Source organism: Pseudorca crassidens, chromosome 18 (assembly GCF_039906515.1).
Source record: "Pseudorca crassidens isolate mPseCra1 chromosome 18, mPseCra1.hap1, whole genome shotgun sequence".
Taxonomy (NCBI): Eukaryota; Metazoa; Chordata; class Mammalia; order Artiodactyla; family Delphinidae; genus Pseudorca; species Pseudorca crassidens.
Genome location: NC_090313.1, coordinates 1,674,049 through 1,695,100, shown reverse-complemented (window position 1 = coordinate 1,695,100; position 21,052 = coordinate 1,674,049). Strand labels below are relative to the sequence as shown.

General features: G+C 52.5%; 1 protein-coding gene and 1 pseudogene across 1 annotated transcript; both read left to right on the top strand.

Annotated features, from left to right (window-relative positions):
• The first annotated feature begins 301 nt into the window (after positions 1 to 301).
• On the top strand, positions 302 to 19,306 carry F10 (coagulation factor X). Its single transcript, XM_067713788.1, has 8 exons — positions 302 to 526; positions 2,338 to 2,498; positions 10,955 to 10,979; positions 11,939 to 12,052; positions 13,382 to 13,513; positions 15,384 to 15,625; positions 17,602 to 17,719; positions 18,521 to 19,306. Exons 1-8 carry the CDS (start codon positions 457 to 459, stop codon positions 19,099 to 19,101), a joined length of 1,443 nt encoding a protein of 480 aa, XP_067569889.1. The 5' UTR covers positions 302 to 456; the 3' UTR covers positions 19,102 to 19,306.
• LOC137211386 (lysine--tRNA ligase pseudogene) lies at positions 2,818 to 4,644 on the top strand (annotated as a pseudogene).
• Positions 19,307 to 21,052: the final 1,746 nt, after the last annotated feature.

Below are 21,052 nucleotides of genomic sequence, written 5' to 3'. Positions count from 1 at the left end.
GGTCCTAACCGCGCGTCCACCACACACGGCCACGGACTAACGCTCCACCTCTCTCTAAACCTGTCCTAGAGAAAAGATGGGCAAATGATAACTTGGCTTTTATCGTGGTTGTGAGAACAAAAACAGAGCTAACATAAACGTCTGAAACTATACAATGACGTTTTTTCTCTCTCAGAACAAAGAGCTCCTGTGCCCACAGCAGGCCCCCCGGACACGGTTCCTGACAAGGACCGTTGGGCCAGGACCTCCCACGCTACACAGGCCAGGCGGACCATGCCCTCAGTGCGGTCGCCTGCCCCTACCCTCCCCCCGCCTCCCCTGCCACCGGGCAGGCCCAGGCTCCAATCAGGAGGCTGAGATAAACAGCAGGACACCCAGCCACCCTCCGGCCAGGGGGAGTGAACCTTGCTCCAGAGGCCTGTCACGGCGGGGACGAGCGCTGTCCTCGGCCGCACCATGGCGGGCGGGCTGTGCCTCTTCCTTCTCGGCGCCTCCCTGGCTGGCCTCCTGCTGCCGGGGGCAAGTGGTAAGTGCCCCTCACCCTGCAGACTGCAGGGGTGGCCCTGGGGAGGAAGAGGGTGAGGGGTCAGGGCGATGCCCCTGAACTTCCACAGTGTGGAGAGTGGGTGCCCATCCCCTGTGGGAGGCTGGCACAAGAGCCTGGCGGGGTAGTTCCAGCCAGGCGTATCTTAGGGCCAGGTGTGCCTCCCTGTGGGTGGAGAGTCAGACAGCAGACCACAGATCACAAAGACAGAAACATGGGCAGAGAAGGAGGGAGAGAGACAGAGACAGAGACGGAGGGAGATGGAGGGAGGGGGAGGGGGGCAGTGGCAGAGACAGAGAGAAGCCCCCTTCCTCTGCCGGAGCAAACTGCGAGCACAGAGGCTAGGGGGTCACAGGCAGAGAGGAGCTTCCATGGCAGGGAAGAGGATGACAGCCAGTGCCACCACCCACAGGCTGGTTCCGCCAGGGGGCTCTAGGCTTTCTGGGACTCCAGACCTGTCCAAGAGAGGAAGCCAGAAAGGACAGAGCAGAGTGGAGGCAGCCCCGGGGGCCTGTCTGCATGTTTGCACTCTGGGTGACGTGGAAGTTCAGGGGCCCAGGCGCGTGGGAGGAGGAAAGGGTGAAAAGTGAGAAAGAGAAACAAACCAAACGGGGGGGGGGGGGGGACCAGGTAGGGGAAGGAGGGAGGGGAGGAATGGGTGTGTGGCTTGTATTTCAAAGCAAGCGGTCCCTGGAGGAGCAGATGTTTGGAGTAATGGAGGATGGGCCCACACAGAACAAACGTGGCCTGGCCTTGCCGGGAAAACACAGGTGTCACTAAAAGAAATGGGGAATTTGGAAGGGAAGGTAATTTGAGGTAGGATCGAGTGCACACTCGGAGCTCTAGACACTCTTTAAAACAACCCTAAGAAGGAGGTATCTAGTTCCCACTTGCCAGTATTCAGCAGTAGGTGACCAAGATGCATTTGCCACTCAAGACAGTTCGATTCCGCAGCCCTGTTTTTTAGTTTCGGACATGGGGAGTCTGGAGCTCTGATGTGAGGGCAGACATCCATCGCTGTGAGAGAGCTGAAAACACAGAGCTCACGATGGAAGTTGGGACTAGAAATACCAACTTGGAGAGTCATCTTCCTTATGGTGAGACTCTCAATTCCCCAGCAGAAAAGAGGCAGAGAGCAGGGCAGAGCGCCAAGAAAAGGACCTGAGGGCCTCCCACAGCACAGTGAAAAGGGGAAGAGGAGTGGGTGAGACCGGGGAGACCCAGGCAGCTCGGAAGGGACTACTGAGGGGAGAGGGGAGAGATCCCTGATGGGGGAGATCTCTGAGCCAGCACACTTGAACTGGCAGGTCAATTTAGTGGGCTTTTTTTTTTAATGAAACAGGACAGAAGTAGAAAATTTTGTCACAAGTACTATTTTGTAGAAAATAATAGTAAGCACTATTTCTTGAAACTTTTGTTTTACTCTTGTGTACGTGTGTCCTGGGACTTGAAACAAATCATACTTCTAATTGTAGATCGTGCAAAACCGTGTCACCTCCCCACCTAACGCAGAGCTGAGACCTTGAAGGGTGGGGAGGGGGCGCGGAGGGGAACAGCTGAGCCACAGAACGGAGTGGAGGGCTGGGGGAGGCAAGAGGGACCGAAGGGCGAGTTCCAGAAGGAGGGCTCGGGTCTCAGCGCGGGGCCGGGTGTGCGCATGCAGGACAGGGCAGGTCAGTGGTGGGCGCGCAGGCCCAGGGCAGGCGTCTGACCCGTCACTCGCGGGGGCGGGGGTGGCCCGGGGACGGGACCGCATGTGGGCGAGCACGTGACAGCCGCGTTCCCCACCACAGTGTTCCTGCCCCGGGACCAGGCCCACAGCGTCCTGCAGAGAGTCCGCAGGGCCAACTCGTTTTGGGAGGAGGTGAAGAAGGGAAACCTGGAAAGGGAGTGCCTAGAGGAGGCCTGCTCGTATGAGGAGGCCCGCGAGGTCTTCGAAGACACGGAGAAGACGGTAAGGGGCGGCGCGGCCAGGACGCACTTACAGGGCTGTGGGGGCTTCTGAAGCGCTGTCAGGTCCACCTTAAAACTCAAAATGTTTATCTAAGAACGCGCTGTCGGCCTCGGCAGTGCACAAGGACCCCAGGCCCCGGCTTTTCGCCCAGACACTCAGCCGCCGCCATACTCCCCAACGGGTTCTGGTCCTGAGACCGCAGGGTGGGTCGGTGCGCAGGCGCAGGACGAACGCGGCGTCGAGGCCCCGTTCCGTGCCTGCGCGGCGGCGGCGGCGGCGGCGGCGGCGGCGCGAAAGCACCCGCCCCTCCCCCGGAAGAGGTGGGGCCTCCGATGCTGCCCCGGAAGTCTCTGAGGTCCGTTAGCCACCTCGCGTCGTGCTGTCGTGTGGCGTTTTGCGTCAGGCCGTGGGGCGGCTTGGCTGCGGTGCAGGGCCGAGGTGGAGGTGGACGGCCGCGAGCCAAAACTGAGCAACCGAGAGCTGAAGACGCCTGAAGGCTGAGGAGAAAGTGGCGGAGAAGGAGGCCAAGCAGGAGCCCACGAGAGACAGCCTGGCCGCAGATGGCGGACCTGTCCACACCTCGGACAGCGGGCCCATCCACACCACAGGCCCGCAGTGGAGCGTCCAGCGGAGTCTGGGCCCTGGGGGACCCGTGCCACACAGGCTCGTGTAGACTCCCGCCTGCTCGCGGCAGCGTGGACGCCACCGGCCTGGCTCACCTTAAAGGTGGCAGAAGAGCTGTGCCCTTGGAGGACAGGTCCAGTTGCAAGTCATGGCTGAGTGGCGAAGTGTTAAGTCGGAAGAAGAATTTACTCAAGTCTATAGCAGACTGCCTTGTGGAGTCCAGAGAAGCCTGGGAAAACCGAGGAGCAGAGCCCAGAGTCCCTCAGCTCCACAGACTCGCATTACCGTCTTCTTGCTTCCATGGGCACCTCATCCCCCTTTGGCCGAAAGGTGAGGAAAGGCGGTATCATCGGAGATTCTGACTCCAGCCAGAGTGACTTTGTGAGGAAGAAGTGTATCCCACACGCCAAGATGATCACGTGTAGAATAAGTTTCTTGGAAGAGTTGGGGTTCCTAGATGAACTTCCCATGCTGAATGCCGCTTCACGGGGAGCTGTGACCAAGCTTTCCATCACCTAGCACGGCAACTTGGACATGAACCACGTGTAAGAACTGCTGCAGAACTCCAACTGTAAGATGCTGGTAGTTGGTGGCATTGACTGCATTTGTGATGTTGGATGCCAGTTCCAGACGGTTTGACTCGAACTCACCACTCGTGAGTTTTACCTGGCCGATTATGATCTCGTGAAATCATGGATATCATATCAGGGATGCTGAACATGTTATGGGCAGTTACAAGACCACCCACCATCCAGTCAGCCCAGCAGGCCAAACCCATGAGATGGACTCCACCCCACCCTTCTGGAGAATGAGCACAATAGAAGGGCTCAAGAAAAACCTGGGAGTGAAGCTGCCGGAAACTAACCTCTTCAGAACAGAAGAGACCGAAAAAATTATTGATCACATCTGTGTCGCAAAAACTGCTGAATGTCCTCCGCCTCAGACCACAGGTAGACTCCTTGCTGAGCTTGTCAGAGTCTCTGAAAGTGGCTTGCAGCAGCGACCCACTCATCGGTGATCGCCCACAGATAACGGCCAGACAGACTGCTCTGGGTCTCACTGAGCAGGTTGAGTTACTTGTCATGAGGAGGGAAGTGTGCAGTGCTTACACTGGGTTAAATAGTCCCATACAGCAGCCAGAGGCTTTTAAGCAACAGGCCAGAGCCACCAACGAGGATGATGTTCATAGATGAAAACTTCTGTACCGCCTGGAATCCAGGCTGCCCCCACCTGGCTGTGGCATGGACATTGGCTGCATCACCGTGTTTCTCACAGCCTACGGTAACATCAAGGAGGTACTTCTGTTTCCTGCCATGAAACCTGAAGGTAAGGAGAATGTGGCAACCACTGATACATTGAAAAGCACAATAGTTGGCACTTCTGTCTAGAAAATAATAATTGGTAAGTTGTATGACTCAGACATCTTTGCATTCCTGCAAAAGGTCAAGGTCTGCAAGGAAATTCTTGTGTTGCTATCCATTTGACTACCATGGTTCATTTCAACCACCAGAAGAGAGAAGAGGAATTAAGAATTCATTTTTACTCCTTGTTACCAAGTGAACGATTTCTCTTTTTTAAAAAGTTATTCATAATTTCAGGAACTGTTTTTATTTTTAGCTGTTCCTTTAATTCACATACACTTAACAGTTTTTTAGATTATAAAAATAATTGTAGTGCCAAGTTCATGTTCTGCCTTTTTCCTCAGCATCATTTCCCAAACACTCTGCCTTACTTCCTTAGAACTACCATACTTATAATTTTAAAGAGCTAAGTTGTTTGTTTGTTTTGGCCATGCTGCACAGCTTGTGGGATCTTAGGTCCCCAAACAGGGCTTGAACCCACGCACTCAGCAGTGAAAGTTCAGAGTCCTAACCACCAGACTGCCAGGGAATTCTCTAAATAATTCACGTGTCAAAGAAGAAGTCTCAAGGGAAGCTAGAAAATACTTTCAGGACTTCCCTGGTGGTGCAGTGGTAAAGAATCCACCTTCCAGTGCAGGGGACGTGGGTTCGATCCCTGGTTGGGGAACTAAGGTCCCCATGCTCTGGGCCAGCTAAGCCCATGCGCCTCAACTACTGAGCCCATGCGCCTCAACTAGAGAGCCCACGTGCTATAAACTACAGAGCCCACATGCTCTGGAGCCCGTGCGCCACAACTAGAGAGAGAAAACCCACATGACACAACTAGAGAGAAGCCCGTGCACCACAACAAAAGATCCCGCGTGCTGTGACAAGGATCCCGCACGCCGCAAGTAAGACCCGACACAGCCAAAAATAAAAATATATATAAATAAATTTTTTGAAAAAAGAAAAGAAAATACTCTCAGCTGAACAAAAATGAATACATAACATACAAAATCTGTGGGATGCAGCTAAACAGTGCTTATCGGGAAATTTATAGCATGAAATGTTTTTATAGGAAAAGAAGTTTTCAAATTGATAATCTAAGCTTCCACCTTAAGACACACACACACAAAAAGGCAAAATAAACCCAAAAGAGGAGAAATCAATAAAAGTGAAGAAATAATTTGAAATAATAGAGAAAATCAGTAAAACTGATAAGATTTAACAAGATTGACAAAAAAGAGCACATGAATTGTATCAGGAATGAAAGAAGAGATATTACTACAGACTCTGCATATGTTAAAAGGATAATAAGAGAATACTATGAACAACTCCATGCACAAATTTGGATGGAATTTTACAATTTGGATGAAATGGACCAATTCCTCAAAACCATGAACTATCAAAACACGTAGTACGACAGAGATATCTGCAAATTCAACTTCTTAGTTAAAAACCTTCTGTAAAGGAAATGTCCAGGTCCAGACTGTGTCACTGGTGAGGTTTATCAAACATTTATAGAAGAAATAACACCAATTCTGTGTAATCTCTTCTAGAAACGAAAAGGGAACACTTGTAAGTTTGTTTTCTATCGGCATTACCCTGATGCCAAAACCCACAAAAACAGAAGAAAGAGAAAAAGAGCAAAGGAGGGAGGGAGGAAGGTAGAAAGAAAGAAAGCTATATAACAACATTTCTCATGAACCTCTTATAAATATTCTCAACAAATTATTAGCAAATTGAATAAAGCAATATATGTTAAAAAAAAAAAAAAAAGAAGAATACACAATGACCAAGTGGGTTTATCTGGGGTACACAAGGCTGGCTCAGTATTTGAAAATCAATAGTGTAATCCACCAGTTTAAAGAAGAAAAATCCACATAATCATATCAACTGATAGAGAAAAAGCACCTGAAAAGATTCAACATCCATTCATGATAAAAAAAACCTTTCAGTGATTTCCCTGGTGGTCCAGTGAGTAAGACTCTGTGCTCCCAATGCAGGGGGCAGGGGTTTGATCCCTGGTAGGGTTATGAGATCCTGCACGCATGCTGCAACTAAAAGCTCCCGCATGCCGCAACGAAGACCCAGAGCAGCCAAAAATAAATATTTTTAAATAAGTAAATAAAACAATTATTTAAAAAAAACCTTTCAGCAAACTACAATTTAAAGGGAACTTCTTCAACATGATAAAGATTATTAACAAGGAACCTACAGCTGATATCATGGTGAAAACTGAATGCTTGCCCTCTAATACTGGGAAAAAGGCAAGGATGTCCATTTCTAATACACCCAATTCAGCATTGTACTGGAAACCCTAGCCATGAGGAAGGTTTAACAATAAGCCAAGATAAAGAAATAAAACTCCCTATTTGCAAGTAACATGATTATCTACATAGAAAATCCCATGGAATCTGGAAAAAATACTCCTAAAATGTATGTGTCTAGCAAGGTCACAGAATACAAGGTCAGCACACAAATATTAATTGTATTTCTGTGTAGTAGTAATGTGCAGTTAGAAACAAACAAAAATATTAATGCCACTTACTGTTGCTCCAAAGAAAAATATCTATGTGTAAATCTAATAGAACATGTGCACGACCTGTATGCTGAAATCTGCAAAATGCTAACGAAAGGAAGAGGACCTACATAAATAGACATAGAACGTTCATTGTTTGAAAGACTTAACATATTAAAATATTGACTCTTCCCTATTTGATATATAGATTTAATGCAGTGCCAAACTTCCATCAGATAAAGACAAGTTGATTCAATATTTGTAATATGGAAAAACAAAGGAATTAGAATAGCTAAAACAATTTTGAGAAAGAAGATAAAATTGGAGGAATCACACTGCCTGATTTAAAGACTTACTGTGAATCTACATTAATCACAGAGATAAGGGACTTGCTTGGTGGCGCAGTGGTTAAGAGTCCGCCTGCCAGTGCAGGGGACACAGGTTCAATCCCTGGTCCCAGATGATCCCACATGCCGTGGAGCAACTAAGCCCGTGCACCACAACTACTGAGCCCAAGTGCTGCAACTAGCCTGCGTGCCTAGAGTCCATGCTCCGCAACAAGAGAAGCCACTGCAGTGAGAAGCCCATGCACCTCAATGAAGAGTGGCCCCTGCTCGCCACAACTAGAGAAATTCCATGCACAGCAATGAAGACCCAACGCAGCCATAAATAAATAAATAAATAAAATCGTAGCGATACTGATGTGTGCTGTTGGTAAAGGGAGAAACACATAGATCAAAAGAACAGAATAGAAAGTCCATAAATAGACCCATGCAAATATGGCCAGTTGATTTTTTTTTAATATTTATTTATTTAGGCTGTGCCGGGTCTTATTGCAGCACGCGGGATCTTCATTGCCACATGCGGGATCTTTAGTTGTGGTATGCATGCAGGATCTTTAGTTGTGGCATGCATGCGGGATGTAGTTCCCCTACCAGGGATCAAACCTGAGCCCCCTGCATTGGGAGCACAGAGTCTTACCCACTGGACCACTGGGGAAGTCCTTGGCCAATTGATTTTGACAAAGGTGCATAAGCATTTCAATAGAAAAAGAATTCTCTTTTTCAATAAATGGTATTGGAATAATTCTACATCTATATGCAGAAAAAGGTCAGCTTTGACCTAAACTTCACAACTATACAAATATCTCAAAATGGACCATATAGCTCTAAAGATAAAACAGGAAACTTTTAGGAGAAAATTTTCATGACACAAAGTTAAGTTAGGCAAAAATTCTTAGACATGACACCAAAAGCATAATCCATAAAAAGTATATAGATAAATTAGACTTATTCTAAATTTAAAACTTTTGCTCTGTGAAAAACATTAAGAGAATGAAAATACAAGCTATTGACTCAGAAAATATTTGCAAATCACATATCTGCCAAAAGTTTTGTGGTCAGAATATAAAGAACTCTCACAAGTCAACAGAAGAAAATAAACAACCCAATTAAATACAGTGAGCAAAAGATTTGAACAGACACTTCACCAAAGAGGATACATGGATGGCAAATAAGCATGCGAGAAGATATTCAACATTATTAGCCATTACAGAAATGCAGATTAAAACCACGATGAGGGACTTCCCTGGTGGTCCAGTGGTTAAGACTCCATGCTTCCACTGCAGGGGGCATGAGTTCGATCCCTGGCCAGGGAACTGAGGTCCCACGTGCAGCAAGGTGCGCCCCCCCCCCCCAAAAAAGAACAAAACAAAACACAATGAGATGCCACTACACACCTAGAATAAAAACCAAGTGCTGGTGAAGATGTGGAGCGACCACAGCTCATACACTGCTGTGGGCACGCAAAACGGTACAGCCAGTCTGAAAACCAGTTTGACAGTTTCTTATAAAGTTACCATGTGACTCAGCAATCCCATTCTTGGGTATTTACTGTAGAGAATTGAAGACTTTTTCAACAAAACCTGTACATAAATGTTTATAGCAACTCTATTCATAATTGCCGAAAACTAGAAATAGTACAGATGTCCTTTGTTGGGTGAATGGATAAACAGCGTGGTACGCCACACAGTGGAACACTGCTCATCAGTAAAAGAGCACAAACATCGACATGCACAGTAACTCGAATGAATTTCAGTTTCAGAGGCACTATGCTGAGTGAAGGAAGCTAGTTTCACAAGGTTATATCACGTATGAGTCCATTTACAGGACATTCTCAAGAAGTCATGACTGTAGTGACGCAGAGCAGACTCGTGCTGGGCGTTCGGAGCGGGGGTGGCCAGTGGCTGGCAAGGTTGGGGGAGATGGAGCTGTTCTGCGTCTCGGTTGTGGCGGTGATTATACAAATCTATACATGTGTTGGCTTTTATAGAATTGTACACCAAAAAAAGTTTTACTGTGCGATAAATTTTTAAATAAAAAATTTAAAAGTGTAGTCATTTCTTAGGCCTTCTGTAACAAAGCACCCCAAATTGGGTGTCTTAAAACAACAGAAATTTACTCTCTCACAGTTCTGGAGACCACAAGTCGAAACCAAAGTGTCACCAGGCTTGGTTCCTTCTGGAAGGTCTGAGGGAGGATCTGTTCCATCCTCTCGCCCAGCTTCTGGGGGCGACCAGCAGCCCTTGCTGTTCCTTGGCCGGTAGATACATCACTCCACTCTCTGCCTGCACCTTCACACAGCCTTCTCTCTGTGTGGCCTGTGTGATATTTTATGTCTCTTATAAGGACACTCTCATTGATTGGGGGTCCACTCTAATCCAGTACGAGCTGTTCTCGATCCATAACTTAATTACATCTGCAAAGACCCTCTTTCCATTAAGGTCAGATTCTGAGGTTGCACCTAAGTTGGGGCCGGGGAGTAGGGGAGACACTAATTAACCTACTATAGATAGAAAAAAATTGTTTTAAGACTACGAACATTTCTTTTCAGTGTTACATAGGCTCTTGATGCCCTATTTTAAGCTAATTACCAATTATCTTTTTTTTCAAGTATCATAATGATTATTCTCCAAGCATCTGATCGTGTTTTGAATCTTGACCCAGGTATCTTAATGTAAAACCACTTATTGATTGGCTTGGGGGTAGCAAATAGAGCAAACCATTTTTGGTACAATCCGTTTCTTGGTAATTAATTTGAAAATAAATTTTCAATATTTAACAAAGTTGTGCAATTAAGATGATCGAGCATGGCATCTGGGAAACATTTTGTAATATTAAATGATTCATGTTAATCTTAAATTGATATACATGTAGGTCTAGATGTAATATGTGTGAAGTATAACACTGATTCTTCATATAAAAGCTTGGATATAGGTATTGATTTAAGAGATAGTAAAAAATTATATGATAATGTTGTATATGATGAAATTTAAACATTCTGTCTTAGAATTACAAGTATTTGTCATTATGAATTTGTTACAGTGTTTGCATGTGATGCATAAAGGGTACAGTTTGCTTCTGAATCTAAGCAATCACTTTAGAGATTTTACTTCAGTTGCTGTTGTCTCAGCACAGTTTCTCCAAACTGAGATTAGTGAAAAACAAACAAATAAAACCTATATAGAAACTTCTGTGGTTCAAGAAAAGTACCAATTTCGAATTACTTAACAGTTGAAGCAAATAATGTGAAAATCTTGATTGTGGTCATATCGTTAGTGATTTTGCTAGGATGAAAGTTAGAAAAGTACATTTAATATTACAAAATGTTTCCCAGATGCCATGTTCAACTGTGTGAGCAGGCAAGAAAATGGACGCTAGGCCGTATTGCGGTATGATCATTTATTACACAAACATGTAGTGTATTAAAAAAAAGATGAATGAAGCCACAGCTTTACAAATGCAGGGGATCTGAAAACGTCTCCCCTTCAGGTTGAATAGTTCTAGGGCATTTTGTTCCAGAAAAGGACCTCTGTCTGGGAAACAGCCTATTCGCTTGAGTTACTAGATTGTCGCTGTTATTGGTGTAAAATGTCTCTTTCCATAATGCATTTAAATTTTTTTCCCTTTTAGAATGAATTCTGGAATATATACAAAGGTGAGATGTTTTCTGTTTCAGTCTTGAGTGAGAGGGGTTCATCGGGGTATTTAAATCGGGAGAGATTGTATTCAAACTTTGAAGATTTTCCTGAATTTCCTTTCTGCTCCTGTTTAAGTTTTACTTATCTAAGACTTTTCCCCTCTGAGTGTTTCCATAATAGTGATCGTAAAATAGTTTTTATAGTAGCTTTATACTAATTCTAGTTTTGTTACTTATATACATTTAAATCGGTTCATTCCCATTTGAGGATACCAAATTCCATGATAATTTTTTTAAACCCAAGTATACTAGGTAGAAACAGAACATAAGAGTCTGAAACACTGGGTCCTCTCATAAGGTAACCACGTTGATTTAATGCTTATAGCGTCTAAAATGGTATTTATCATAACTAATGTTTTCATTCTGGTAATAGTATTCAGGTTTCTCAAAGTGACAACTGGACCTGTCTCTAAATCGTATTGTACAAATGCCCAAGCAATGTGGAGCCCCGTGCTGCACAGGAACTTTTCCTTCTCCTTTCACACCCAGACCATTGGAAATAGGAGCCGCCTTGTCGATGCCCAGCCCAGAAACAAGTGTCCAGCAATCACTTATCCTCCCTCCTTCCAGCTGACCCCATGTGGTCACCAGCACAGGGCTCCGCTCCGTGATGGAAAAAAGTTGTCAGTGATTGTAAAAACACGGTCAGAGGTCTCAGCAAAAATTGGAAAACTCAGTCAGCAATCCAGCTAGATAGAGGCATCACGTGCACGTAGCCACAAAGCTGGGGCGGGGGGTGGCGGGGGGGGGCAGTGGTAACGAAGTCCAGACAGGACAGCTTGTTTACAGGAAAACAGGAAGAATCCCAGGTTCATTCAAGTTAGCTGAGAACTGGGCGCCAGAATCAACCAGCAAAATCGTTTCCACGATGAGGGGAATTGCCTGCAAGCTGTGGTTTCCAAACGTTTTCTGCGCAGATGGTGACCAGTGTGAAAGCCGTCCTTGCCTGAATCAGGGCATATGTAAAGATGGCCTCGGGGAATACACGTGCACCTGTTTGGAAGGATTTGAAGGCCAAAACTGTGAATTACGTGAGTTCCTCTTCTTGGTGGACCTTCAGGTCAGAGCCCCCTGCCGAGGCCAGGTGGGAATGCGGGAAGAAGCTAGAGGCCCAGGGAAACCGTCTCCGGTCACGTGGGCTTCAGCCTGTGCTCCGTGAGGCTGTGCCGCTGCAGGCAGTGGAACACGAGTCAGAGTCCCCAGTGTGGAGGACGGGATACTGGGCACTCCTCTGCCGCTCTGAGGAGCGGCTGTGGAACGAACGTTCCCGAAGGGTGGGGCCCCTTCACCTGGAAACGAGAACCGACGTTTCTTTCCTCGGAGGAGGATGTTTCTCCTGCTTGTCAGGATCCTGGAAATTCGTGCGAATGTCAGTGCTGAATGATCGGGATTGTCCAAATATATAACATTATTATATAAACATTTGGTACAATTAATTCTGCATGGAAAAATCACTGAGTTTTCCTAATACAGTGATTAACTTTTAATAAAAATTAGGTTAGAATTAGGCCAGTTTCTCCCTGAGGAGAAAAATTCAAGCTTTTTAAATTTCTTAATCTTTAATCTTCAGAGCATGCTTTTCGATTGGATACTTCTGAGTTTTCCCCAGCGGGAGTATCAGTCGTGCACCCTTCCATCCACCGTCCAGAGCAGCTTCCCCAAATACCGTTCTGCTAACGCTGGGGCTGTCAGGAATGTTTTCTAAAATTTCTTCAATGTTTGCCCCGTAACTAGTCTTTCATCAAAACCCAGTGGCGAAATGTAGAGTCAGCTGCCAGGCGGCATGACTGATGAGTCTGGGGTCTGATGTCCGGTGCACGTTGGCACGGTCCAGCGGTGAGGGCCCCTGTGCCTGGCGCCTCGCGGGACCTGGACAGCTCTCCTGGGGGCTGGGTGGTCTCCACCCCTTTACAAGGGACGCGACAGGCCGTGGGGTTTAAATAACGTGCCCAAATCACACAGCTGGAGACCGACGGCCAACTGGGAGCCGGCCTGAGTCCGGGACGTGGCTACCACCCTTCCTTCCCGCCGCACGGGAGCCAGACCCCCGTCTGGGGATGGACCCCAGGTGCTTTATGCCACGGGGGACTGAGGCCTCAGAGTGGATGCCGTGGTCTACTCTCGGCTCGGCCTGAGCTCCCACCTCGCTGGCCAGCGCCGCCACGCCCTTCTTAGGGCTGAACTTGAGACCCTCCAGCCTCCAGGCCTTCCCTGGGCTTGTGTGGGCTCCCTGGCCCCCGGGGCCCCACGTGGGCGGGGGAGGGGCCTGCCCGGGGCGCCGGCTGGTGGGCACCGTGGCACCGGCGAGTGACGGCACGTCCCTGGCGGGCCGCACCCTCAGCTTCCCGGCTCTTCCGCAGCCACGCGTGAGCTCTGCAGCCTGGACAACGGGGGCTGCGACCAGTTCTGCAGGGAGGAGCGGAGCGCGGTGCTGTGCTCGTGCGCCAGCGGGTACGACCTGGGCGACGACGGCAAGTCCTGCGTCTCCACAGGTAGGAGGGGCGCAGGCTGGGCTCCCGGTGGGGCTCGTGGTTTGGAGACAGACCCACTGTTTCTGTGAACCGCCTGAGAAACGGGCCAGTGCTGTCAGCTCTCTTGGGGGCACGTGGAGCGTGAGGGTAACGCGTGGAGGTCTCTTTGCCCAGTGCCCGGCTTGCAGCGAATCCCAAGTGGCCACTTTGCAGCTGCCACGATGGCGTCCCCGTCCCTCTCGGAAGGGCGGGGGCTTGGGAGGCTGGAGTTTCAAGGGCCGGAGCCGTGGGCCGGCCGAGGAGCCGGGGAGGGGGGGCAGGGGCCAGAAGGGGAACCCAGGGCCCTCCAGCACCGTTTTGGGTTGTGTGGGTCCCGATGTTAACAGAAGATTTCTTCCGTGATAAAAGCCAGATGCCATGCATCTGGCCCAGAAGCTCACGGAGGGCTGAGTGAGGGCCTGGGTTCTGGGGGTCCTGGTGGTGGGAGAGGCCCCGTCTCACACCCCATGGGGAGTCCTGCCTGACCGGGACTCCTCTGCTGTGGGGCGGGGGCCGGCCGTGCCCCTCTCAACTCGGGCTCCTTCTTGGGGTGACCCCAGCTCCTCCTCCAGCAGGCCCCAGCTGGCCCGCAGCCTTGGCATTACCTGGGGTGGTGAGGAATGCAGAGTCCCGGGCCCACTGTAGAGGTGGGCATATTCCAGGGCAGTGGCAATTGTGTAAAATTAAATCTCTCAACAGGTAGAGGACAGTGAGATTTACATTTCTATTGGTAATGAGATTTTTTTTTTTTTTTTTTTTTTTTTACGGTACGCGGGCCTCTCACTGTTGTGGCCTCTCCCGTTGCGGAGCACAGGCTCCGGACGCGCAGGCTCAGCGGCTGTGGCTCACGGGCCCAGCCGCTCCGCGGCATGTGGGATCTTCCCTGACCGGGGTACAAACCCGTGTCCCCTGCATTGGCAGGCGGACTCTCAACCACTGTGCCACCAGGGAAGCCCCTCCAAAAATATTTTAATTGAAGTTGTTGCTTGTCATGCTTGCAAAATTTTTTTAATTCCAGGAATAATTACAGATCAATTTAAAATAAAGTTTGATGTTTGAAAATAAAATCAGGTAAACTACTTCCTGGTGCAGAAAGTTCTGTTCTAAGTCATGGACGAGCTGATGCAGAACTGCAAGGGGGCAGTGATCACAAATGTTAAGGCAGAGGCGGCTGGCGTGGGAAGAGCTCTCCTCCGCGAGCGAGCGAGCACACTCCCAGTGCACCCGCGGGCCCTGCGGGGCAAGTTCCACCAGGAACACACACGGGGGACGGCCTCAGATGTGCGGGCCCCAGCTCCCCTGCCTCTGTTCTGCTTCGCCCCCGCTCTGCCTCGGTTGCCTAGTTGGTAAGGATACGAAAGGGCGCTTTTCGGTCTTTCCTGGCCCCTCCCTTGCTTGGCGCTTGTAAGGGTCGCTGTCATCCTTCAGCTGTCCCTGACAAAGCTCCGCCTGCCACTCGTCCTGCCCAGAACACTTCTTTCTCTTCAGCGTTTCATTAGGAAATGTTTCCAACACACAGCGGGGCTAAGAGAACTTTGGGGCTTGAGCGCCCCAGCCCCCCGTCTGCCATCCTGGTCTCCATGTACCAGTCGTGTCCCCCGCAGCCCCACGGTCCTCCGTCCAGCCACAGCCACCCGACTTCCACAGGCGTCCCAGTAGACACAGAGCCCCTTACACGCGTCTGCACGCTGGCCGGCCAGAGGTCAGGGCTCCCACCCGCAGCCCAGCCCTAGCAGGACACAGGGCGCCCCACTCCCCCAGGGCCCGCTTCTCGGGCTCCTCCTCGGAGTGGCCTGCGTGGGCCCTGCAGGGAGGCCTCCGCGAGGCTGAGGCCCGACTGCTCTTCTTCCAGAGCCCTTCCCCTGCGGGAAGCTCACCCCGGGACGCGGCAGGCGGTCGGCCACCCACGGCAGCGGGGAGGCCCCCGAAGCAGGCGTGCCGGAGCAGTACGACCGCGGAGACCTGGGCCCCACCGAGAGCTCCCTCCACCTGCTGGGCCTCAACGGGACAGAGCCCAGCCCCAAGGAGGACGAGAGCCACCTGGTCCGGATAGTGGGCGGGAGGGACTGCGAAGACGGGGAGTGCCCCTGGCAGGTAACCGCGCGCAGCTCAGCGGCCGGTGAGCTGGGTGGGGGCTGCCCCGCCGGGCGCCCGGCCCACGCGGGCCCGCAGCAGACTTGAGTGGGCGGCGGCGGAAGGAGCCGAGGTCGAAGAGGCCGGGCCTCTGCCCTCTCTGCCCGGCCCCCCCCTCCCGCCCAGGCAGAGAAGGGGCTCCAGCTCGGGCAGCAGCGGGGGGGTGGGGGGCGCAGGCGGAGGACGGCTCCCCTGAGGCCTCTGCTTGCTCTTTGGTTCGACGGGAGGCGGAAAGAGTTGCTCTCCCTGTTTCATTTCTAATTTGGTAGATTTTTTTTACCCAAACACCCAAGTCCTAATGAGGCAGACGGTACCTTAGCAAAAAGTATATCCATCTGTTTTCAAAGGTAAAAACTCACTGTTTGGTTGTTGATTTGGACTAAAGTTGCCAGACTTAGCAAATAAAAACACAGGTTTCCACTTAAATTTGAATTTCAGATAAACAATAAATAAGTTTTAATGTGAGCATGTCCCAAATATCACACGGGACACACACTGAAAATTATTTGCTATTTACTTGAGTCAGATTTAACTGGGGGCCTACCCAGAACCCTCACTTGGCCTTTAAGCGTCCAAAGCCAAAATGCCTTCTCCTGCAAGTAATATTCCCAGAGCTGCCGACAACCCTTAGGAATGACGTCAGCTGGCCCCCACCGGCTACAAGGCAGGTGTGCGTTTATCTGAATTATCACGAGCCTGAGCAAGGACACGCCAAAACCTAGTCACCATCCACGGAGAGTGTGTCGCGGGTCAGGGCTGCCTGGGTGTTGTGCGTGTGGGTCTGAAAGCGCCAGGGCCTCTTCTCTCACGTGTGGCATCACGACCTAGGAAGGGAGGTGAGCCCCCCCCAAATCCCCACAATTCCAGTTGCTGCGTGAGAGGGCCAGGAACGTGGTACCCGTGGAGCGTGTGAATTCCCACTGGGAAAGGAGGGCGGCTCCCCACAGGGCGGGGGCGGACACGGGGCTCTGAGAGGGGCTCGCACGGGGCTCTCCGGGGAGTGGACAGGAAGAGCCTCACGGGAGGGTCCCCAGACTTGGCCAGTTGCCTCATGTCCGTCTCCAGGAAGGACGGTCAGTGTCCCAAGTCTTAGGAAGACTGACCCTCCTCACTTGTCCCACAAGTGGGGTTATGAGTTGATAGATTATGCAAAAACAAAAACAAAACATCACGACTTCATGCCAGTCATGAACGTCCTCCAAAGTTCTTTTAGAACTTGACATTGTTGAGAGTTTCATTAACCTGCCCCCTCTCAACCCATGGCTGTTGCTTAGCGAGTCCCCAGAGAAGGGAAAGCAGAAAACGCTCTCTTGGCATCTGCCGGCCCAGCCCTTTGGGGAGAAGGAAAATAGGGGAAGGGTCTGTGCTCTCACTCGCCCAGTCAGCACCCCATCCCGGTGGAGTGTTCCCCGCCCCATGTCCTGTCAGGAGCAGCCATGTGGATCCCAGGAACCGGCCTTGAATGGTAGCACCCGCAGCCGCGGGAGGGGGTCCGGACGGTGGAAGCGTCCCCAGGCCCAGCGTAGCAAGTGTCTCGTCCAGAGCCTGGTGTCTGCCTGGTCTGGGGCCTAATTCACACCAGAGACAACAGACAGCAGTTCTTCTGCACATAGAGCTGCTGAGGGGCCTTTCGGAGCCGGGAAATACAGACGGGTCGGGGCTGGATCTGGGTGGGGAGAAGCCCCTCAGCCGTAGCGCTGGGCCCTCAGCAGGGCCGTGGGGTCCACGGTGGGCCCGCTCCAAGAACGGGCGGCGCTGGGCAGCACGGCCCCTGGGGGTGGGCGTGGGGCTGCGCTGGCCTGGTCCTCGTTCCAGCTCGAAGACCCCACGAGTCCTCCCGGGGGGCAGGCCCACTGTGGTGGGGAGATGGGGAGGAGGCTTGGGCTAACGGTCTCAAAGTCAGGCTCCACCTGGCACCTCTGGCCCTCCCGTCGCAGGCTCTGCTCGTCAATGAGGAGAACGAGGGCTTCTGCGGGGGCACCATCCTGAGCGAGTTCTGCGTCCTCACCGCGGCCCACTGTCTTCTGCAGGCCAAGCGGTTCACAGTGAGGGTAGGTGAGTGCCGCTCACACCGTGCGGGGCCCCCGGGTTTCAGAGGCACTAGGACTGACAGGCTGGCCAGAAAAGCTAGTTCAAATACTGAGGTCCTGAGGGGGAGAGGGATGCCGGGGGACGAGGGGCGCCCCTGCCCCCTGCACGCAGGGTCCGCCGTGCCCTCTCCTCTGGGAAGTCCCCCAGAGCCCCCAGCCGTCTGAGCAGCCGCCACCACTGCCCCACATTTGCATCTGGGGGACTATTTCCTAACGTCCCCCTTCTCACCACACCCTAGAGCTGCTCCACGACAGTCCAGGGCGAGCCACGTGCCCGAGCCACGGCTGTAATGTCTAGCTTCCTAGTTACCTTATGTCGTCTAGTTTTAAAGTCCACAGGTGATACTCATTTCGGTAACACCCCCCCCTCATTACCCAGTATAGCCAAAGTAGTGTCAGTTTGACCTGTAATTGGCTTGTAAAGTCCTCTTGAGGTATTTTGAGTTAGTTTTTCATTCTGAGATTTGGCACTCATGGCACATGTGGGTTCTGCTCAGTGCCCACTTGGCCCCGTGGCTGGGGGCAGGTCCAGCAGGCCGGACCCGGTGCCCAGCCCCACCCGCGGGCAGACCAGGGGAGGGTGGCCGCTGCCCCCAGTGGGGAAGCCGTAGGCTGTCACACTGGCCTCGCTCTAGTCGCCTGTATTTCACATTTCCTAGTGACCACGTGCCAATCTCTAAGCAGAAAAAAAGCGGGACTGCTTTAAAGCGTCAGTGACGTGCAGGGCCTGGCGGCCCCCAGCTGACGGCCACGTCCCCGTCCGCAGGCGACCGGGACACGGAGAAGGAGGAGGGCAACGAGATGGCACACGAGGTGGAGGTGACCGTGAAGCACAGCCGGTTCGTCAAGGAGACTTACGACTTCGACATCGCGGTGCTGCGGCTCAAGACGCCCATCAAGTTCCGCAGGAACGTGGCGCCCGCCTGCCTGCCGGAGAAGGACTGGGCCGAGGCCACGCTGCTGACCCAGAAGACGGGCGTCGTCAGCGGCTTCGGGCGCACGCACGAGCGGGGCCGCCTGTCGTCCACGCTCAAGATGCTGGAGGTGCCCTACGTGGACAGGACCACCTGCAAGCTGTCCAGCAGCTTCACCATCACCTCCAACATGTTCTGCGCCGGCTACGATGCGCAGCCCGAGGACGCCTGCCAGGGCGACAGCGGCGGCCCCCACGTCACCCGCTTCAGGGACACCTACTTCATCACTGGCATCGTCAGCTGGGGCGAAGGGTGCGCGCGGAAGGGGAAGTACGGCGTCTACACCAAGGTCACCAACTTCCTCAAGTGGATTGACAAGTCCATGAAAGCCGGGCTGGGGACAGGGGACAGGGGGGAGCCGCGCCCCCAGTGAAGCCCCCCACTGCCCCTCGCAGCCCCTGCCTCTCCCTCCTCTCAGCACCGGGGCTCTGAGCCGGCCTCCCTCCCTGCCGTGATTAGAGCTGGGTTGATTCCTTATCCTGCTTCTGTTTTTGCTCCACCGAAGTGGGAAATGAAGGTCCATTTGGAACCTGGGACCCTGCCTTCCCGTCACCAGCTGGGAGGTTTCAGGATTCGGAAAGTGCTACCCACATAGGATGGGCCAGGGCTCCCAGACCAAGTCTTAAAACTGAGGGGCCTTTTCTGTTCACAGCGCGTTTCTCTGTCCTGGAGGCCGCCAGCTGCCCCCCTGGCTGCTCACAACAGTGCTGAGTAAACCAGCAGGGTTCTGGGAGCACAGGGGCGCCAGGGCCAGCCCCCCTCCCCAGGGTCGGGTGGGGCTTCCCCACGCGTGCCCTCCTGGCCCCCAGTCACCTCCCAGGAGAGGCAGGCTCCCTGGGAAGGAAGGGCCCAGCAGGTCTCGTCAGCAGGGACATTTTAGTGTTGACCTAAAGACCGACTATCTACGTGGCTTCACGGCTGCGTCCCTGGGGGCCCAGCCACATGGGCTCCAGAGCCACGGGCACGCCCCTGGGTGTGACTGTCGCCAGGCCGGGGCTCTGGAGTCTGCCTCTAGGCCACAGCCCAGAGCACGAACCCAGCTCTGGCTAGCCCCTGCCGCCCCCCTGCTACCCTGCTAGCGAGGTGTGTGCTGGGGGGCTGCAGGAGGGCCGCCCCTCCTCCAGTGGTCACAGCCCAGGTCGAGCCCTCCCGGCCGCACCAGCTCCAGGCCCTCAAGCCAAACAGCCAGGAAAAGCAGACATGCTTCTAGAAAAAGCAGTCACCTCAGACGGGACGTGCTGTGTTTCCCGGTACCGTTTGCATTTTGCGTAACTTGGCTAAGCAAACTTTCAAAGTTCCAGTACGAGAGCTCCCAAGGTCACTGGCTGGGCAGTTGCGTAAACAGGAGATCTGCACGTTTGCAAAAATCAACACGAACGGGCTTCCCAGAAACGGTCAAGCCAGAGGGTCCGTTTCTGCGCGTCCCGCCTTGACCTCCTCAAAGGGAACCGTCCCGCAGAGAAGGCCTCGGACGGCCAGGCCCTGCGTGCTGGGGACGGGGGTCTCTGTCCAGAGCAAACCTGGATGGGCTGTCAGCCCACAGGTTGCCTGGGGTCCGGAGAGAGCTCTGGGGGAGCCCTTCTTCCCACCAGGCTGGCATCTCTCACCAGCAGGGCCGAGCCCACAGGTCAGAGAGCAAGGGCAGCTGGGCACCTGGGAGTGGAGGGCAGAGGGGTCCCCACCGCCCAAGGCGCTGAACCTTCCCCGTTGGGAAACAGAGCTGGACTCAGTGAGGTTCCAGAGGGAATTCGGGCAGCGTGGTAGGGAGGCCTCTTGTCTGGTTCGCACAATGCTGGTTCCGTGGGCCCTGGGACCATGGGCCTCAAAGCTCGTCTCCAGGTGGACCTGAACCAGGCCTGTGCCCTGTGGGCACAGTCGGTCCCGCTCCACTGCATGTCCCCTAGAAAGTCTCCTCCGGGGACAGACGTGAGCAGGAAGCCGACCGTGAGGAACCACGGGGGGCGGTGGCGGTCAGGGTCTGACTGTCCCTCCCGAGAGTGAGGGACCGCTCATCGGCACCCGCGGTCCCTGAGGGGCAGGGTGAAGACATGCCTGGGACAGAGCCGCGTTTGGAGCGGGGAGGGCAGAGCAGCTGTATGGCAGCCGGGTGGCAGGGGGAGGGGGCGGGCTTAGAGAGCCGGAGACCTGCAGACACAGGGTCCCTGGAGGCCTCCACCCGCTGCAGGTGCAGCCCCCGGCCCTTGGGGCTGGAGGGTGATGTTTCCGTTCTAGAATGATCCTCACAGCCACCATGAGACCCTGATGGAGGTACCAGAGCCCTGGGGAAAGTCATCCCGAGCATCGGACTTGAATTACAAACAGGA